This window comes from Crocodylus siamensis, chromosome 7 (assembly GCF_052110815.1).
Source record: "Crocodylus siamensis isolate JL-2025a chromosome 7, ASM5211081v1, whole genome shotgun sequence".
Lineage (NCBI taxonomy): Eukaryota > Metazoa > Chordata > Crocodylia > Crocodylidae > Crocodylus > Crocodylus siamensis.
The window spans coordinates 96,049,588-96,066,888 of NC_143401.1; the positions used below are offsets into that span (position 1 = coordinate 96,049,588).

General features: G+C 45.5%; 1 protein-coding gene across 6 annotated transcripts in view; it reads left to right on the top strand.

Annotated features, from left to right (window-relative positions):
* NT5C2 (5'-nucleotidase, cytosolic II) overlaps window positions 1–17,301 on the top strand; it is an 81,042-nt gene that overhangs the window by 34,416 nt on the left and 29,325 nt on the right. For 5 of the 6 annotated variants that reach the window (XM_090056768.1, XM_090056770.1, XM_090056771.1 and 2 more), the window contains one exon: window positions 2,696–2,769. In XM_090056768.1, the coding sequence (XP_089912894.1) occupies window positions 2,696–2,769 (74 nt within the window). Of the gene's footprint in view, window positions 1–1,134; window positions 1,305–2,695; window positions 2,770–17,301 lie in introns of those variants that run through there. The other variant, XM_090056772.1, reaches the window with a different exon arrangement.

A 17,301-nucleotide genomic window follows, 5' to 3' on the forward strand; every position in this document is an offset into this window, starting at 1 on the left:
CTTGCTGTGTTTCACCCCCAGAGGTAGCAGGGGAAGTGGCTACTTTTTGGTTGGAAAATCAGTTTGTAAGGTGCTTAGAAAACCTTCAGGATGAAATGTTAGGGTGTCATTAAACCTGTCTGGGTACAATTTCCAGGTCATTAGCTATATTCTGGGTGTGGTGTAGAATAGCGGATCTTAGGCAAGACCAGGATGGGTGGATGTCATAGAAACATTTTCATGTACCTCTAGAGGCATCCCAAGGGGTGTATAGCTGCAGCAAGTGAGGTAAGCCGTTTCCTGGCAGCTGCAAAACCCATGGGGTCTCCAGCACGGTTCAGTTTGCCTGTATTTTGTCGAGCATTTTGAAGCAGGTCACTGAAAGGAATGTCAGAGGTGAAGTAGGCTTTCCAAATTTGTTGACCCGTTTGAGAAGAGACTGAAGTGGTGTATAAAATCAAGCCCTGCGACTAGGGCAAAACCTGTTTCTAACTTTCCCAGAACTGTATTGTCCCCTTCTCAAATCCCCCCTCCTCTTTTAGAAGCAAACAAGCAGCTTTTAGATCAGGAATCTGCGGCATGCCAGTGTGCTTGCATTAGCATTTCCTGGCATGAGAAGCAACTGAATGCAACCGTCTCCTTCATAACAAAGGTCTCATTTTTCAGATAGCATCTAGAATTGGCACGTCCTAACTCAGAGTTATCGAAAGGCTTTTTTAAACCCCAAAGGTTCACACGGCAGATTCAGCCCATTTTTGCCCCCTAGCCCCGAAAGCTGTGTATTTTATTTCAAGAGAGCAGCTTACGTGGTTTATGACCTCATCTGGTATTTGCAAGAGGCTTTTGTATCCCGGTAGTTATTTACAGTTTTCCCCCCTTCATTTATGATCTTGCTTAGATGTTATATAAATCTGTTGAGAAAAATAGTTGTCTTTAACCCCTGAATCCCCTCTGTGACAAACCCCATTGTCAAAGGCAGGCAGTTTGCCAGGAAACTGTGACTCCCACAGTGAGTGTGGAAGGTTAGGGGTAAAGTATACTATTGCCAAAGAAACTCTATTCCAAATGGATTTGTGTGGAACAACAACGATATCCAGTGACTAGTTAAATTAGCCACAGATGTGTTCTCTATAGCACCATCCAGGAAGAAATACAGTATCCGAGGGCTTGGTTCAGACATAATGGTCTTTCTAAAGTTAAATCAGATCCAAACAAAATTGCATTGGTACTAGAAAAGCCTGTCAGGAATTGTGTAATGTGGTTCAGGCAAGTCGATGAATCAGACGGCTGCAAACTTTACAAGAAGCCCGTCGGTGAGAGATGAGGTAAGGCTGCTTACATAGAAGTACGAGAGCTTGATCTTGACATTCGCTGTTTGCCGGTAACATTTTAGCTTCAGGAGCCTGACACATGTAGTCACAGACCTCGTTACAAAGGGTACCTAGCACGCAGTGAGGTTCGGAGGAGAGTTTCAGGACCACCTGCAACTAGAAACTTTACCGAACTAGAGACTGTTTGTTGCTCCATATACTGTCTCAGTTGCTTAATGGTATTTTTCTTCTCTGTCACACTCCTTCCAGAAGGAAGTGTTACTGAAGTCAGGTTTGAAGAAGACTATTTTTTCTGCCTGTTATTCCCAGCCAAAGTGAGAGTGGAGCAAATGCCCAGATATTAGTATCCTTTTGCAAAAAAAATGCTCTAGGCATTTCCCCCCCGCCGCTGTGATAGCTTTAGCACAATTTGAATTTGTAGCCAAGGACAGCCTCGTTGAAAACCTGAGATTCTCTACAACAGCTGAATTTGGTGCTTTGTTTGTAACAATGATTCTTCCTTTTCAGCTGAGACAAGCCCCAACTAGACCTCCTGAGGAATGACAGATCTGTTGCATGATAGAAACTAGTGGAAAGCCTGAGCGGTTTAGTTCATGTAGTAGCCAACCAAAAGCAGTTTTTGTTGCGTTCCCTGTCCTGTTTTTTAAATAGTTGGAATGCAGTGGATTAAAATCATTAGTATCAAAACAAAGCCTGGGAATATTCAGACTAAATTCACATTGCAACAACATTTTGATAGGAACAAATAGAAGTAGGAGACTAACCCTGCTACCAATTAAATAAATATTTCTCCTAAGCTCCTGGGGTAGGTGGTGCATCTCATTCAGTATGCTGTTGTATTATAATCAATGATTAGTAACAATATTGGTCTGAATTTGATGACCAATCTTTTTAAATGTGTCTGGAGCTTTCAGATTAATTCCCAACAGTAAATGGCAAGTGTTGATTCAGAGCATTGCTAACTGTTTTCTTGTGTCATCACCTGTCTATAATATTTTCTTTTAATCAGAAAAATTGCCTTATGTTCCATCCTCTGAAACCACTTTGCTCTCATTTGAGCTGTGGTTCAAGATATTGTATACTCTGAATTCAGGATTTTTACAGACTATATCAGGTGTGTGCAATGTGTCCATGTCCATACGCACACCAGCGATTGGGACTATCCATGAAAAAAATAGTGGCTTTGTTGCAAGAGTACTGACAGATTCAGCTGAACTGTGTATTGCTTTCTGGGCATGTTACAATTTGTACGTACTGAGAATGGTCTGGGTATGTGAGGTCAGATACGTATCTTTATAGCAAGCCAAATACATGTATTTCTAAACAATAATATTCTAGAAATGCTTATTCCTATGGGTTTATTTTCTCTCTTTTTTTTTTTACAGGGTCTTTGTGAACAGAAGTTTGGCCATGGAAAAGATAAAGTGCTTTGGTTTTGATATGGATTACACGCTTGCTGGTGAGTTACCCTCTTGATTTTTGTCACTGATCCTGATCAATGCCTTGTCTTTTGCCTAAGAAAAAAAAAAAACAGCCACTGGTTGCTAGCTGCTAATTCTCAGCAGGCTCAAGTTCCTCCTCCTCAGAGTATTTTCACTTGAGGTGTTTCACTTAGAAGCTGTGCTTGGTCTCCCAGCATACAGCTATAGTAGAGTTTCAAGTGCTCACGGCTCTTAGTAAAACCAAAGCTCGCAGTGGATATAACTGCCGTCCTCCGTGGCGTTTCTCTTTGAAATGACCCATGAGCTGAGCTGAGCTTGGTTACGAGCAGTAAAGTGATTTTGAGTCTTACTCTGAGGAGGTAATGTTGTAATTCACCCTGCATGGAGGGCAGTGATCTGCGCAAGTGATCCACCACCCACCCAGAGTGAGGAAGCTTCCTGTTTCTCACTTCCCTGTTACCAAAGGGTGTGGGCGCCCAAACAAGTTACCATGAGGTAAGTGAGGGTGCCAACTTGTCATGTCATCTACTCCAGAGTGAATGCCTGTGTGCATGCTTTTGCCACACAATAAATATGAGGTAACTTACCCTACCATCAGTGAGGGTGAGCTGCCTTACATTTTCCCTGTGCTCACAGGCAGTGACTGCATTGTAGCCAGACATGGGATAAGTCTGCACCCTCGTTTACACTGGGAGTGTCTATGCATGCATTTCCTGTGCATTAAATATACTGCGCAGTCACTTACTGCACAGTAAGCAGGTATATGCTGGCATCTACAAGTGCAGATGTTAAAATGCAGTAATGCTGTATGTAGACCAACTGGGGACTAAAGTTAGTCCCAAGAAGTCTACATGCAGCGTTACTGCGCAGCAGGACGTCTTTACTGAGCAAGAAGAAGCAATTAGTGACAGACAGGGGCAGCAAGGCTGAGCTCTTCAGTGAGTTTTTTGCCTCAGTGTTCCTGAACAGGGCTCAAGGTAAGTCTCCTAATGGGTTCTTAGATGGGCATCAGAGGGACACCAGCCCACCAACTGTCGACACTGACTTGCTGCAGAGTCACTTGGATGGACTGGACGTGTTCAAGTCGGCAGGCCCGGATGAGCTGCATCCGAGAGTACTGAAGGAATTGGCCGGTGTCATAGCAGAACCACTGGCACGGCTGTCTGAGCGTTCAGGTCAGGTCCTGGAGGACTGGAAAAGGGCCACTGTGGTCTCTATTTTCAAGAAGGGGAGGAAGGAGGATCTGAGTAATTACAGGCTAGTCAGTCTCTCCTCCATCCTTGGAAAGGTCTTTGAAAAGATTATGAAGGATCGTATTTGTGGGAGTCCAGCGGGAAAAATAATGCAGCAGGGAAACCAGCATGGATTTGTAGCAGGTAGATCATGCCTGACCAATCTAGTTTCATTTTATGACAAGGCCACAAAATGCTTAGATGCAGGAGTAGAGGTAGATGTCATTTTCTTGGATTTTAGCAAGGCGTTTGGTACGGTATCTCATCCCATTCTCATAAATAAATGAAGAGGCTGTGACACAGATGTTTACATGGTCCAGTGGGTGGCAAATTGGCTCGGGGGTCACACCCAGAGAGTGGAAGTAGACAGGTCAGTATTGACTTAGAAGGATGTGGGCAGTGGGGTCCCGCAAAGTTCAGTCCTTGGACCTGTACTCTTCGATGTCTTCATCTGCAACTTGGATGTGGGTGTGAAGTGTACTCTGTCCAAGTTTGCGGACGATACTAAATAGTGGAGTGAAGGGCACACTCCGAAGCGTAGGGAACGATTGCAGGTAGACCCTGGACAGTTTAGAGAAGTGGGCAGTACAGAATAGGATGCAGTGCAACAAGGACAAGTGCAGAGTGCTGCGCCTACGGCACAAAAATATCCAGCAAACCTACTGGCTGGGAAGTGACCCTCTCAGCAGCACAGCAGCGGAAAGGGATCTCAGAGTCACAGTGGGCTCCAGGTGAGCATAAGTCATCAGTGTGACAAAATCATCAGCAAAGCTAACCGCGCTTTATCCTGCATCAGCAGATGCATGACAAATAGGTCCAGGGAGGTGATACTTCCCCTCTATGTGGCATTGGTTAGACTGCAGTTGGAGTACTGCGTCCAGTTTTGGGCACTGCACTTCAAGGATGTGGATAGACTTGAGAGGGTCCAGAGGAGGCCAGTTGTATGGTCAGGGGCTTACTGGACAAGCCCTATGAGGAGAGACTGAGGGACCTGGACCCTTTCAGCCTCCGCAGGAGAAGGCTGAGAGGTGATCTTGTGGCCTCCTGCAAATTCATCAGGGAGATGCAGCAAGGGATCAGAGATGCTCTGTTGACCAGGGCGCCTCTTGGGGTAACAAGGAGCAATGGTCACAGACTGACAGAGAGGAGATTTAGGCTAGATGTCAGGACAAACATCTTCATGGTAAGGGTGGCCAAAATTTGGACTGGGCTGCCAAAGGAGGTGGTGCTCTCCCCTACCTTGGGGATCTTTAAGAGAAGGCTGGATAGGCACACCCCAACACTGTTTCCTGCCTAGGCAGGGGGTCGGACTCGATGATCTGTTGAGATCCCTTCTGACCCTAGCATCTATGAATCTATATGTGCATTACTGCGCAGTACCTAATCGGTCATCAGTTTGATACCTGCATGATGCAGGTATCAAATTTACTCCCAGGTCAGAGTAAGTCTTCATATTTACTGCACAGTACAGGCATGTGTGTGTAGATGCTGCCCGAACTGCGCAATTATTTTTGGTTACTGCACAGTAATTTTGGTTACTGCGCAGTAAATGTGCACATGTAGACATGCCCACTGAGGCTGATTGTGAGCTCTTATTCCCTGGCTCTTTGGCTTGTAAGAAGGCAAAAAGGATATGAAGTGTCTTGTGTTTCACTTGAGCAAGGCAGTTAGGAAAATTGACATTCTGAGTGGAAATACATTGGGAGAGCTGCAAGTGACCTTTGAGCTTTTGATATTTTTCTTGTATAACTTTGCTCTCCATCATGTACTGGAGATGACACTGATGTGAAACTTAAGATAGAGGAGGGTTAAGGGACCAGATTTCTGTGTAATAAAACTGTTGGTCGAAATAAAAGCATCAGATTCTCGGCATTTGAAGCAAGAAAAAGATAAAAAGCCTACACTTAGTTTCACAGGGGTGCCCTGACATCTCCTCATTGTAATACTCAACATTGCACAAATTTCTGTCCTCCTTTCCTGCCTCCATTGCCCCCCAAAGTGTCACTGATACGAGGGATAGGATAGCACATCTGCTACCCTGGGTATTTGAATTTAGAATTGCCATGTGCACACCTGTTCAAACTGAGAAGTGTAAGTTTAAATATCAAGGTCAGCTAGCATGTGGGGCAGTGCAAGGGGTCAAGTATGGTAATTTAGTGACTGTATCGACTGATAAGCTAGAAACGGATAAGGAATGTAGCCGGAGGGGGGAGGTCGTCTCAGGAACAAACCAGGGGTCAGAGAACCCAAGTGTCAGCAGCAAAAATGAGGTCAGGAAAGATGGTTTAGTGCAGCACCCTGGGGGGCTTTCAGGCAGCACTTCTGGGAGGGCGGAGAATTGCAGCTGACATGTGGGTGGCCTGTTTTCCTTAGTATGAGCAGTTGTCATGCAGGGAGCTGATGTGTATAAGGGCTGGATTATTCCCCAACCCTTTCAGTATTTACTGCTTAAAAATTCCTGGAGCTGCTTTGAAATTGTAAACGTCGTCATTGCTAAGCTCTACCAGGTGTGATCATGATCCACATTGTGTATAAGGGGGTTGTGTTTTCCAGATCAAAACACGGGACAGTTTTGTGATAGCATTTTTAGGATTACGGCGTCCTCCTCTGTAAAGCCTGAGCTTTTTATTTGGAAAGCTTGCGGGTGTTGCTTTTGTAACAGAAAAACAGCAGGTCCATGCTTCTCATAGTGGATGCCTCTTCCAGGAGCTGAGGTGTGTGAATGAGGTGAATATGAAACATCAGAGCAGTGTTGTGGACATGGCCTCTGAAAGAAGATCAGCTTTGATAGCATCCATCCACCCCCATTCAGCTGTTCGTTCTACTGGATATATGTCCCACTGGAGGGTTCCCTGCCCACGTGAACAGCAAATGACTTAAACAAATGCATTAGAGATATTAAAAAAATACAGTTTGGTGGAGAAAATGAAAAATAAGAATGTGTGCTGTGTCACAAAAGATTTTTCAAGCATGCAAGGTGAAACCCAGGGGCTATCCTAGCTGACCTGGATATAAGGTCACTTAAATCCGGGCATGCAGTGGCCGTGTGCATGCATACGCTGGCTGACATGCTACACGAGATACAAAACGGAGAGAGTCATGACATGAGCAGAGGCCTGGGACCTCTTTGTTTCAAGTCTGATACCCACCTATGGCCCTTGACAAGTTGTACTTTGTCCTGTGAGATAGGTGGTACTTACAAGGGTGTTGTGGGAATGCAAGTAGGTTGTAATGTATTTGGAAGATGGAAAGCATCCATCTATTTACCTTAATTCATTTAGCCAAACTGATACAGGATCACCTGCTCAGCTTTCAGAGTTTCAGCATCCTTTTTGTGCCCCTTCATGTGCACCTGAAAGAGTAATCTAAGCCAGTCCAATTGCTGCTTTTGCTTGATGGAAGAGGAAAGAACAAAAGGAACCCTGATTTTTGCTCTGATGCAGCATCTGTAAATGACATCTGTATGCCTGTGTGGTGGATGTTAGCTGAATCCCTTGGAAAACCCTTCAGGGCTTGTAGAGGGAAAGAAATCACCCAAGGGGAATAAGAAGACCTTTCAGTCTCTCAGTTACTCATCTAATCTTCTACCTCTGCATAAGAGATTATAAATCTTCTATATCAACTTTTATCATTAAAAATGGCTTAAAAATCCCAAGCACTCTCATCAGCACATTAAATGATATACAGGAAAAACTAAAGGCAATAATCATGCCAAGACCTTGGGTTTGGAAGGAACTCAGGGTCCTTTTTTCATTTGGTCTCCTCAAAGCCCTTACAAGAAGTAAATTGATGACATTTACTCCTGGTTGGTGGTCATTGCCTTCAGCAGCTCAGGATGCAGCCAAGGGACAGAATAATTTTTGGGGTGCAGCTCCAAATTGCCCATCTTGTGAGGAGAGGAGACAGGATAAGCATTAGGAAATAAAAGTTCCAGGTTGTAAAGGGCTGCTGGGGGGTGGGGGCAGAGGGTGATTAGGCAGGGGGTGCCACATGCATGTGGGCACGCATACATGCACGTGGCAGCCAGGTAGGGTTGTGGAGAGCAGCTTCACACAGGGTAAGTCTGTAGGGGTGAGGGGCATGGGTGATGTGGGGTGGGGCATAAGCCATGTGTCAGGGGGGCATGGAGGGGCAAATGCCGCACACTCCTCCTTCCCCACACACTGGGGGGCCGGGGCCTATGGGTGGGGAGCAGTGGGTCAGGAGTGAGGGGCACAGCATGATAGGGGGTTGGGAAGCTGAGGGTTGGGAGTGAGGGGTGCCGGTGGGCATGGGAGGCTGTAGGTCAGGAATGAGGGGCACCAGTAGGGGCAGGGGGCTGCAGGTTGGGAATGAGGGGGGCTGGGAGGCTGTGGTTTGGAAGTGAAGAGTACCAGCATATCAGGGCTGCTCAGAGAGCATGGGATTGTTTATCATAGAATTTAGGATTTTTCAACAGGGAAGACCAGGATCCAGGCTAACGAGTTCTGAGTAAAGTCTCCATGTCTACATGTGTGGCCCTGTTAGGTCACAGTAAACGAGTTAACTCTTCCGTGGGTTAGTATTTCTCGACACAAGTGCTGTCGTACGGCAGAGTTTTCTACTGCACAGCAATGCACATGTGTACACTGATGGGGCTGACTGGGGCCCCGCACTAGAGCACCCTCATGCCCCAGCCAGCCCCTCTGCAGCATGTTGAGCCGGGAGGAAGCAGCCCCGGACTGGCAGGCTGACCCCTGGGTCTCTTGCGAGTTGGGGCTGCTCCAACCTGGTTTAACATGCTGCAGTCCCAGGCGCATGTTCAAACGGCGCACCCAGGAGCAATAAAATCTGGCGCAATATACACTAGAGTTTATTGCTTCATGTTAATTGCACATGTAGACATGCTTACTGTGTATTTGCCTTCCTTCCTTTTCTCCAAACTTTGTGGTTTGCCTGCTAGGACATAACTTGAAATAAAAGCTTAGATTTCCTTTGTTGCCCACAGAGGATTGCTGCCATACCCTCTGCTGGTAAGGCGGATGGACCCACCATTTCTAAAAACTCAGTGGTGCCTAAGTGTTTGTGCTGGAGAAGGAGTATGTGTAGGATACAAACCATGCAAATTATTCACATACCCTTTCCTTCACTGTACTCTGTTTTGTTTTGGACTGGTGCATGGTATTTTAGTACACAGCTCCCTTTAGGTGAGAGAGAGAGCATTTGAAGTAATGTCCTGAGCTTCAAGAAAAATAGCATGACTTCAGTTGTGACTTGTAGGCCTCATCTAAGGTTTGAGCAGCAGTTCCTGGAAGCCCTCCTGGGCCCAGAGCAAAGAATGATGGGCCATTGCAGCAATCACTGATAGAGGTTTGCAGCTGTGCAGGAGTGCTGTGCAGTCATCCTCACAGCAGCCTTTAGTTCTTTCTTCCTGACCTTTCTCAGTCTCACAAGGGCAGGGTTTCTGATACTGTAGCAGGAACTGTTAGCTTCATTTCATAGTTTCGTAGTTAGTCGGGTCGGAAGGGACCTGAGCAGATCATCAAGTCCGACCCCCTGCCATGGCAGGAAAGAGTACTGGGGTCAAACGACCCCAGCAAGGTGTACATCCAGCCTCCTCTTAAAGCCCCACAGTGTAGGAGCCAGCACCACTTCTCTTGGAAGTTGGTGCCAGATCCTAGCCGCCCTGACAGTGAAGTTGCGCCTTCTGATGTTTAATCTGAATCTACCCTCTGCCAGCTTGTGACCGTTGTTCCTGGTCACTCCTGGCGGTGCTCGGGGGAGCAGGGACTCCCCCAATGCCTGCTGGTCCCCCCTGACTAGTTTGTAACAGGCCACTAGTTCCCCCTCAGACTTCTCTTGTGGAGGCTGAACAGGTTCAGGTCCTGTCGCCTCTCCTCGAAGGGCCTGCCCTGCTGCCCCCTGACCATACGAGTGGCCTCCTCTGGACCCTCTCCATGCTGTCCACATCCCTCCTGAAGTGTGGCGCCCAGAACGGGACGCAGTACTCCAGCTGCGGCCTGACCAGTGTCACATAGAGGGGGAGGGTCACCTTCTTGGACCTTCTCGAGATGCATCTGTGGATGCATGCCAAGGTGTGGTTGGCCTTCCTGACCACATCCCCGCACTGCCGGCCCATGTTCATCTTGGCATCAAAGCTTTACTTTCTTCTTATACAAGCGTCAGGATCTAGCATCCTCAAATAGACCTGCCAAGCATAAGCCATGTGTCAGGGGGGCATGGAGGGGCAAATGCAGCTGCAATAAGTAGTAATTTTGGATGAGCTTTACGTTTAAATCCTTAAATTAGCAAGTTTAAAGGATTTTTTATAGTTCCTTTTTGTTTTGTAAATTATGGCTTCCTCACTTCATCCGAGTGATTCATCTTTGCTCCCCTCCTTCTTACTGGGAGAACTCAAATAAGGAATAATGTTACTCTATTCCTGTTTCTTCCTATTTGTCTCCTAGTGTCAAGCCCTTAGCATGTTGAGGGCCATCCCTGCCTCTGGGTAGTGCAGATATTGAGCATCCAGAAAAAGATGTACAAGTATTTCTGTACTGTGTCGTCTAAAACCAAACCTGGCCTGTGAAAGAACAGGTGCAAATAGCACAGTACACTGTCATTAGCCCAGCATTTCAGTGTGCCCACACAGCAGGGTGACGGGCACTTTAGAAATGCCGTTGAGAGGCAAGTCAAATTTAAATAAAGCAGAACAAACATTATGTGATTTCCTTCTCAGGGGCTGCATCTACACAAGACGCTAACTGCAGTAGCCTAATTCTGTTGCGGATTAGTGTGCAGAGCAAAAACCATGTTAATGAATAGTAGTATTAGGTTGTTGCACAGTTAGTGTCACTAAAAAGCTGTGTCCCAGTGCTACTGTGCAGTTGCACCAGTTATTGCACATTGATTCAGTTCTTGATTATACAGGTACAAAACTTAATGTGCAATAACGATGGCACATTAATGAACATGTAGACGCACCCAGGGTGCTCTAAACGTTTGATGAGTAGTATTATTAGATCTGGATCCAAGTAAGTCAGGAGGCCTTGACATTGCTGGGACTTAAACAAGACAAGTTGCACAAGGAGGTTGCAGATGTATGTCCTTTGACAGAACTTGAGGTAAACAGGTGAAGGGTTTTAAGCAGGTTGTAATTTCACACCGAGTCCCTGGCAAATGGAGAGGAATTAATAAGAGCCATTTACACAGTAGTACCTAAGAAGGCTTCTCAATCACTAACTGTCCTCTGCATTAGCAGTGGCCTGGCTGAAAGTGTTGTCATCTCTGGGAGATAAATTATGTGTAGTATAAATTGTCAGGACAGTTTCATTTGGGAAGCTATCCCTGCACTTAAATCACTTCTGCCTCAGTTCTGGATGGGAATAGTAATAAAGGCATCATTAACTGAGAAGAAGGATGGTCAATGAGACATTTAACTACCATGTCTGCGTATGCTGGAAAGATTCATTTTGAACAGCCCTGATGGAATTAAGTTTTGATCTTAAAAGCTTGGCAAACTTAAAAGCAAATGCTACGATTTGTTGTACCGCAGGGTTGTTATGGAGAGAGTACTCCCACTCAAGGTTATGGGCAAATCAGCACATGCATCCTCATAGCATCACAGATATTAGAGATGGAAAAGACCTCCTGGGTCACTGCGAACAGCTGCCTTTCCTAATCTACTCCAAACATAACACGGAGTCCATATTCATTCCTTTCTTGGAATTAGATTTGATGAACAAAGCCCTTTGGAAAGATTGGTCTGCGCACTTCTCTAGGGAGCCTGGCCTGTTTTGCTTGCATCCAGCTGAGGTAGTGAGCAATTCGGCACAGCTAATCCATTTAACCCTGTGCCCATAGAATCACTCCTTCTAACTGGGTACCATGTTTCAGACAAGCAATGCCTGGCTATTATTTGATTTATTTACTGCCAGTGCAGGGATGCTCCCCATGCCAGTGATTTGGCTCTGTTTTGTCATGGGCTGGCAAATTTGCCATGCAGATCTCCTCCAGGTGGAAAGTTTGGCCTTGGGAGTTTGCACTCTCCGATGGCCCACCAGCTCTCTGGAACGGCGGATCACAGCAAGCACCTGTTTTATGAGATGAGAGTTCCTACAGAGCCCATCTGTACCCACCGTTTTCTGATCCAAGGCAGGGAGGCCCTTTGATTGCAGCTCCTTGTGTTTCCTGGCGGAGTGAACGGGCTGCATCTTCAGCTTCCTGAATCCTGAGGTCTTGTCTGTGCAACCTGTACAGAGGTACTGCTTCAGGGAGCAGCAGCTTAGACTGACACGAGTTCTTTCACTGGTATAGCTTAGTTTCAGGCTGCTTCCCGGGGCAGAGGATCTGTGCTAGCCAGGATAGCTTTGTCTACTCCGGGCCTTTTGCCGGCAAAACTATGACATGGAGGTGCTCGACTTCTCATAGCACGTGTATGCTGGGAACGCTTTTTAATGTAAACCAGGCCCCAATTTAAGAGGGGGGAAGGATTGAAAGCTCTTAGTCATTTAACTGTACGTATGTGTTAAAGCAGGAGAGTTGGATCCCGCAGGCTGGATCCAGACTCACTGACCATGGCAAGGAGAGTGGCAGCAGGGAGCCATGGGGGTTAATGCAGTTGTAGCTCAACCACCCTCCTCCCCACTGTTGAAACACATCCCCAGTGGGGTTTAGCCCAGATTTTGGCAGCAAGACCCATCCCCAAATTCCTGGTTCCTCCGCAAGCCAGAGAACACTTGCATCCATCCAGCCTGTGGGCCATATGTTTGACATCTCTGCTTTAAAGTATCAAGCGCAATGGAGGCTGGTAACCTCTAAAATTGGGAGGGGATGCTCAGAGCAGCAAGTGAAAATCTGAAAGCATCCTTCTCCTAGGCCAACGTATGCTTCTGTACCTGCCTGGAGGGAAAACCTCCCATGTCAGAAGGTCCTGTTATACCCGGGCCAACATTTTGGAGAGTTTTTGTTTAAATCAAACCCACTTTTTGTTTAACGCTTCCTCCTCCTCCCCCACTTTCTTAGAATTGAACTTTGTTATTAATTGCATTAGTTTGGTATGGAACTGGGGGCTGATGGAATGAGGAAGTCTCAGCTCACCTCCAAATACTGTTTAAACTAATGGGATTCTGCAGCATCTACCAGGCCTGCAGCTTTTTTCTTTTCCCACTGGGCTTCAGTGAGTTTTTTTATAAATTGCTTGCATTCCAACTATAGCTCTGCACAGTAGGTTGCCAAGGGACGAAAAGGAGACTCTTTTTTCTATATTTAAGCTGTGTAAATAACCTGAAAGACCTAAAAAATGTTGTAGAACCAGCTTCGAGAGGGAAGCTCCACTTGAAGCCTGCCTTAAAGGGACCCTGGAGAAGATGGCACCTAAGTATGGTTCATGGGTCTGAGAACTACTGATTTTTAATGGGGTCTAGGCTTACTCATACAGGCATTTTTCTCTCTGTCAGCTTGAAATTATTCCACTTGAAATGAGTCCTGCACTTGCCCTGAACCTCCAGACATTATATTTGGGTGTCTTACAATCACAGCTTCTATTTTTTAAATATTTTTTTAAATGTCAACTGTGTTAAAAATCCACTCCAATAAATGACAAAACGGCCCATTTACACAGCCTGACCTAATAGACTGAGGGGCTGGTGTAGAAGTCAGGACACGTGCTATAGTCCTCCCTCTGACTACCCCGATGCTTTGCCGTGGCCATGTCACATCCGCATGTCACGTCATGTGCCCATCCATGTCTGCGCATCAGTTTCTCCATCTGTAAATGGGCCTAATGACATGTACCTCCTTTGCAAAGTGCTTTGAGATGGATGGCTAAAAAAAAGAAAAGAGCTTGTTGTTGCTGTCATGTAGGATGAAAAGAACGGGATAGTTGAATACACTGAATATGGCTGAATGGTTGAACTCCTGCTGAATCCATAAAGTTAATAAACCCATTAGCAGAAATATTTTTTTCCTGTAATTTCTTTCAGATACTGTGATTTCAGGTATTGTTTGTTGCAACTGACCTTAAAAATAATCAGACAAAGGGGTTTTCCCTGATGCCTTCTTTTTCGGTTCATCATGCTGTAACCAGTACAAATTAGCCAAGCTGTTTTGAGGTCATGCTCAGCCCTAAAAAGTGGCTGTTGTCTTTGGCCATTGCCCACGCAGATGCACCTAGCTTTATTATTTCAGATTCTGCTAACTGGATCTCCTATATATAATGATTCATGTTGCAAGCAGGTGGTGTGGCCACCCTGGAGACAGAGTGATAGAGTTTGGTAAAAGCAGCTCCCAAATGTCACGTGCAAAAAATCAGATGAACACCTGCTGTGCGCATATGCTGAGATGCTTGCACATCTGCTCCATGTTTGTGTATTTACACTCCTGCAGTTTAGCACGGGTTCGGAGGCTGTTTTTACCTCCTTATGTTTGAAAACTAGCATCTGATCAAGAAACGGAGTCGTTTCTGGTCCGCCGTGGGAGGAGTCTTGTTCTCGCTGGAATACCAGCAGCGTGACGATAGAGATGGTGTCAGCATTGTTTCCACTGCTGCTCTCGGGAGCTTGGCCGCTTCGGGTTGTGCAGTGCTGCGTCCTGAGATCTGCAGCTGTGGTTCCTAATGTATTGACTCTGAGAAGGAGACATGAGAAACACATGTTGCTCATCTTCTTCCAATAACTGACAGACTGCTAATCTGCATTACGTGGTTTCTTAAAGAATCAGAGTATTAGGCTGAAGTTGTTGAAAGAGCAGGTTTTCACCAAGTGCAGGCCGCGATTAAAACGCTGTAGTGACCTGTCTCCACGTAATGCAACTGACTATCCAAATGATTATGGACGAAATCATGCAAATGCTTCCCATGTCCAATAGCACCTTTTAACAAGTGAACTCAAAAGTGCTTTACAAGCATTAAGTACCAGCCTTGGGATGTAGGGAGTATATTTTTCTCATTTGTAAAACAAAGAAATAGAGGTTCGGCTGTCCAGCAGGGTTGACTTGAAAACTGCATGTGTAGTATTTAGAGTCATTCTGCTTTGGAAATCATTTATTTTAGCACACAGTTCACCCATTATCTTTGGGACTGCTTGTAAACATATGCCAATTTCTTATTGGCATGCGTAAGCCAGTGGGTCAGCACAGTTGGCCAGTTATATATGTTACTTATCCAATCATGCACATAATGTAACTTGCCCATGGAATTATGCTAATTGTGTGTGCACAATAGGCTTTTGTTTGCACACATGCGTGTTTCAGGATTGGAGTCTTAAGTGAATTGTTCAAGAGCAGGGGTTCCCAAACTGCAGTACACGTACCCCTGGGTATACAAGATATCTCTGTGGGGTATGCGGGAGAAATGGTGTAATGGTGGATTTAATTTTCATAATAATAATAATTGGCATTTAAGGGGTTAAAATATCAAACATATGCCGGTAGAGATACACGGGCAGCAGGGAAATCTGGAAGGGGGTACACAATAAGAAAAAGTTTGGGAACCTCCGTTCTAGAGCAAATGAGGAGGAGCCAGGAATAGGTCTCCAAGCTTCTCTTTTGCTCCCCTATGCATTTAGTTCCAGTTTCAGATTTGTGCCTCCAGGAGGGAATGAGCAATGTTTCAGGGGAGGGACTGCAAACCTCCCCAGGCAGCAGTGAGAAAGTGGAACTGCTCAGATGCTAATACACATGAACGTTGCCCTGGGGGTATTGGATTTGGATGGCAATTTAAACCTAAAGTTGTTTTCCTTACTGTTTTTGGAAACTATTGAATTGCAGTTTGAACATGAGCCTTCTGTGCAACTATTTCTTCCCCCTGCTTAACTCTTTATTGAAGAGCTAAGTCCATATTTTGGCAGGGGAGTTAAGTTTCCATAGAAATGCAGCAACGTTTCCAGTTTTGGATTATTATCCTCATTGGGCTGTCTCTGGGCAAGGTGGTCCACAGGCGAGCACAGAAAATTTCCATTATGTTAGAGAAAAACCACAAAAACCCTCATCAAAGCAAAGGTGAATATTTGTGCAGCTGACTTAAAGACACAAATTTTCTAATGCAAAGAAATGCTCTGCCAGCTAACCAGCTCTGACAGCCAGTTAAAATGAGGATTTTTTCAAAATGGAGAGGACTAAGAAGTGGCTTTAACTAGTATGTAAAATCTGTCCGTGCTCAGACTACGGTGTTGTTGATGTTACTTCAAGCCACACATTTTATTCAGTAGGATTCCTTCCAATGCTAAGCAAGGAGTCTTTTACCAATCTCTAGCCCGGCAGCCCAAACAGACATCGTATCCAAAGCACGCAGTAATGTAAGGCTACAAAACCTAGCTAGAACCATTACTAAGCTGTCTTGGGCGGGGGGTGGAAGACCAGTTGCATTTTGAAACTTTCTTTTTAAAGCTATAAGTAGAAGAACACAAAATTCACAGAAGAGACATGTGCCAGCGTAGAGCAGCGCTGATTATCTGCCTTCTCTTGAAGGCACGACAAATCCTGTTCCTACGGATCCTGTGTGTGCTCAATGTAAGAATTATTGCTGACATGGTTATAGGCAAATGTCCAGCAGATAGATGTCTCAGGCCTGAAAAACTAGGCCATGCACTGAGGATACTCGCAAGACCATGAGAAGTAAGGAATTTTCTGCCCGCTCTTAGGCTGTCCAGTGGATTCGGAGCTGCTCCACGATTATTACAGAAGACTCAGGCCTGGAGAAGTCTTGTCGTGTGTGTGGAGCTGCTGGATCCACATGGCCACAGGTTCAGCACCCCTGCACCTGACTGTGGGAGGTGGCAGGTCTCAGTGGAGTGTAAGCTTGCCAGACTCCAGGGAGGTAGATACAAGATCCTGGAGTCCTATTCCACTTCTCTGTACATATAAGCACTGTACCAGTTCTGATGCTTTCAGGGCCTTTGGTAGCCAGGGAAAGATTTGGTGTAAGATTTGTCTGCAAAACTTGCGTGCCCGTGGGCATTGAAAAACATCCTGTGAATCAGCAGATGAGTTTGCCAAGGTCCTGGTCCCTTGTGGATAGAAATGTATAATCTCCAGAAAAAAATAAAAGGTACTTTAAGCAATTAAGTAAAAAATGTGCTTAACAGTCACATATTGACTAACTCGGCAGTTTTTGAAAAGGCTCGTCTTCCATTCAAGAAAGAAAACGATAAGCAATTTTTTTCTCATTTGGGAATTAAAAAAAGCTGAGAGTTAAAGAAGATGGAATATAATTTCATGACCAATCTGAAGTTATTTAGGACCCTGGAGAATTAAATGTTATGAAGGCTGCAGCTTCAAGGAGTAAGAACGTAAGCGTTTGTACCGGCCTAGTGGTTAGTCAAGTGAAAGTCAAGAAAACCCCGTTCTACTCCTGGCTTTGCC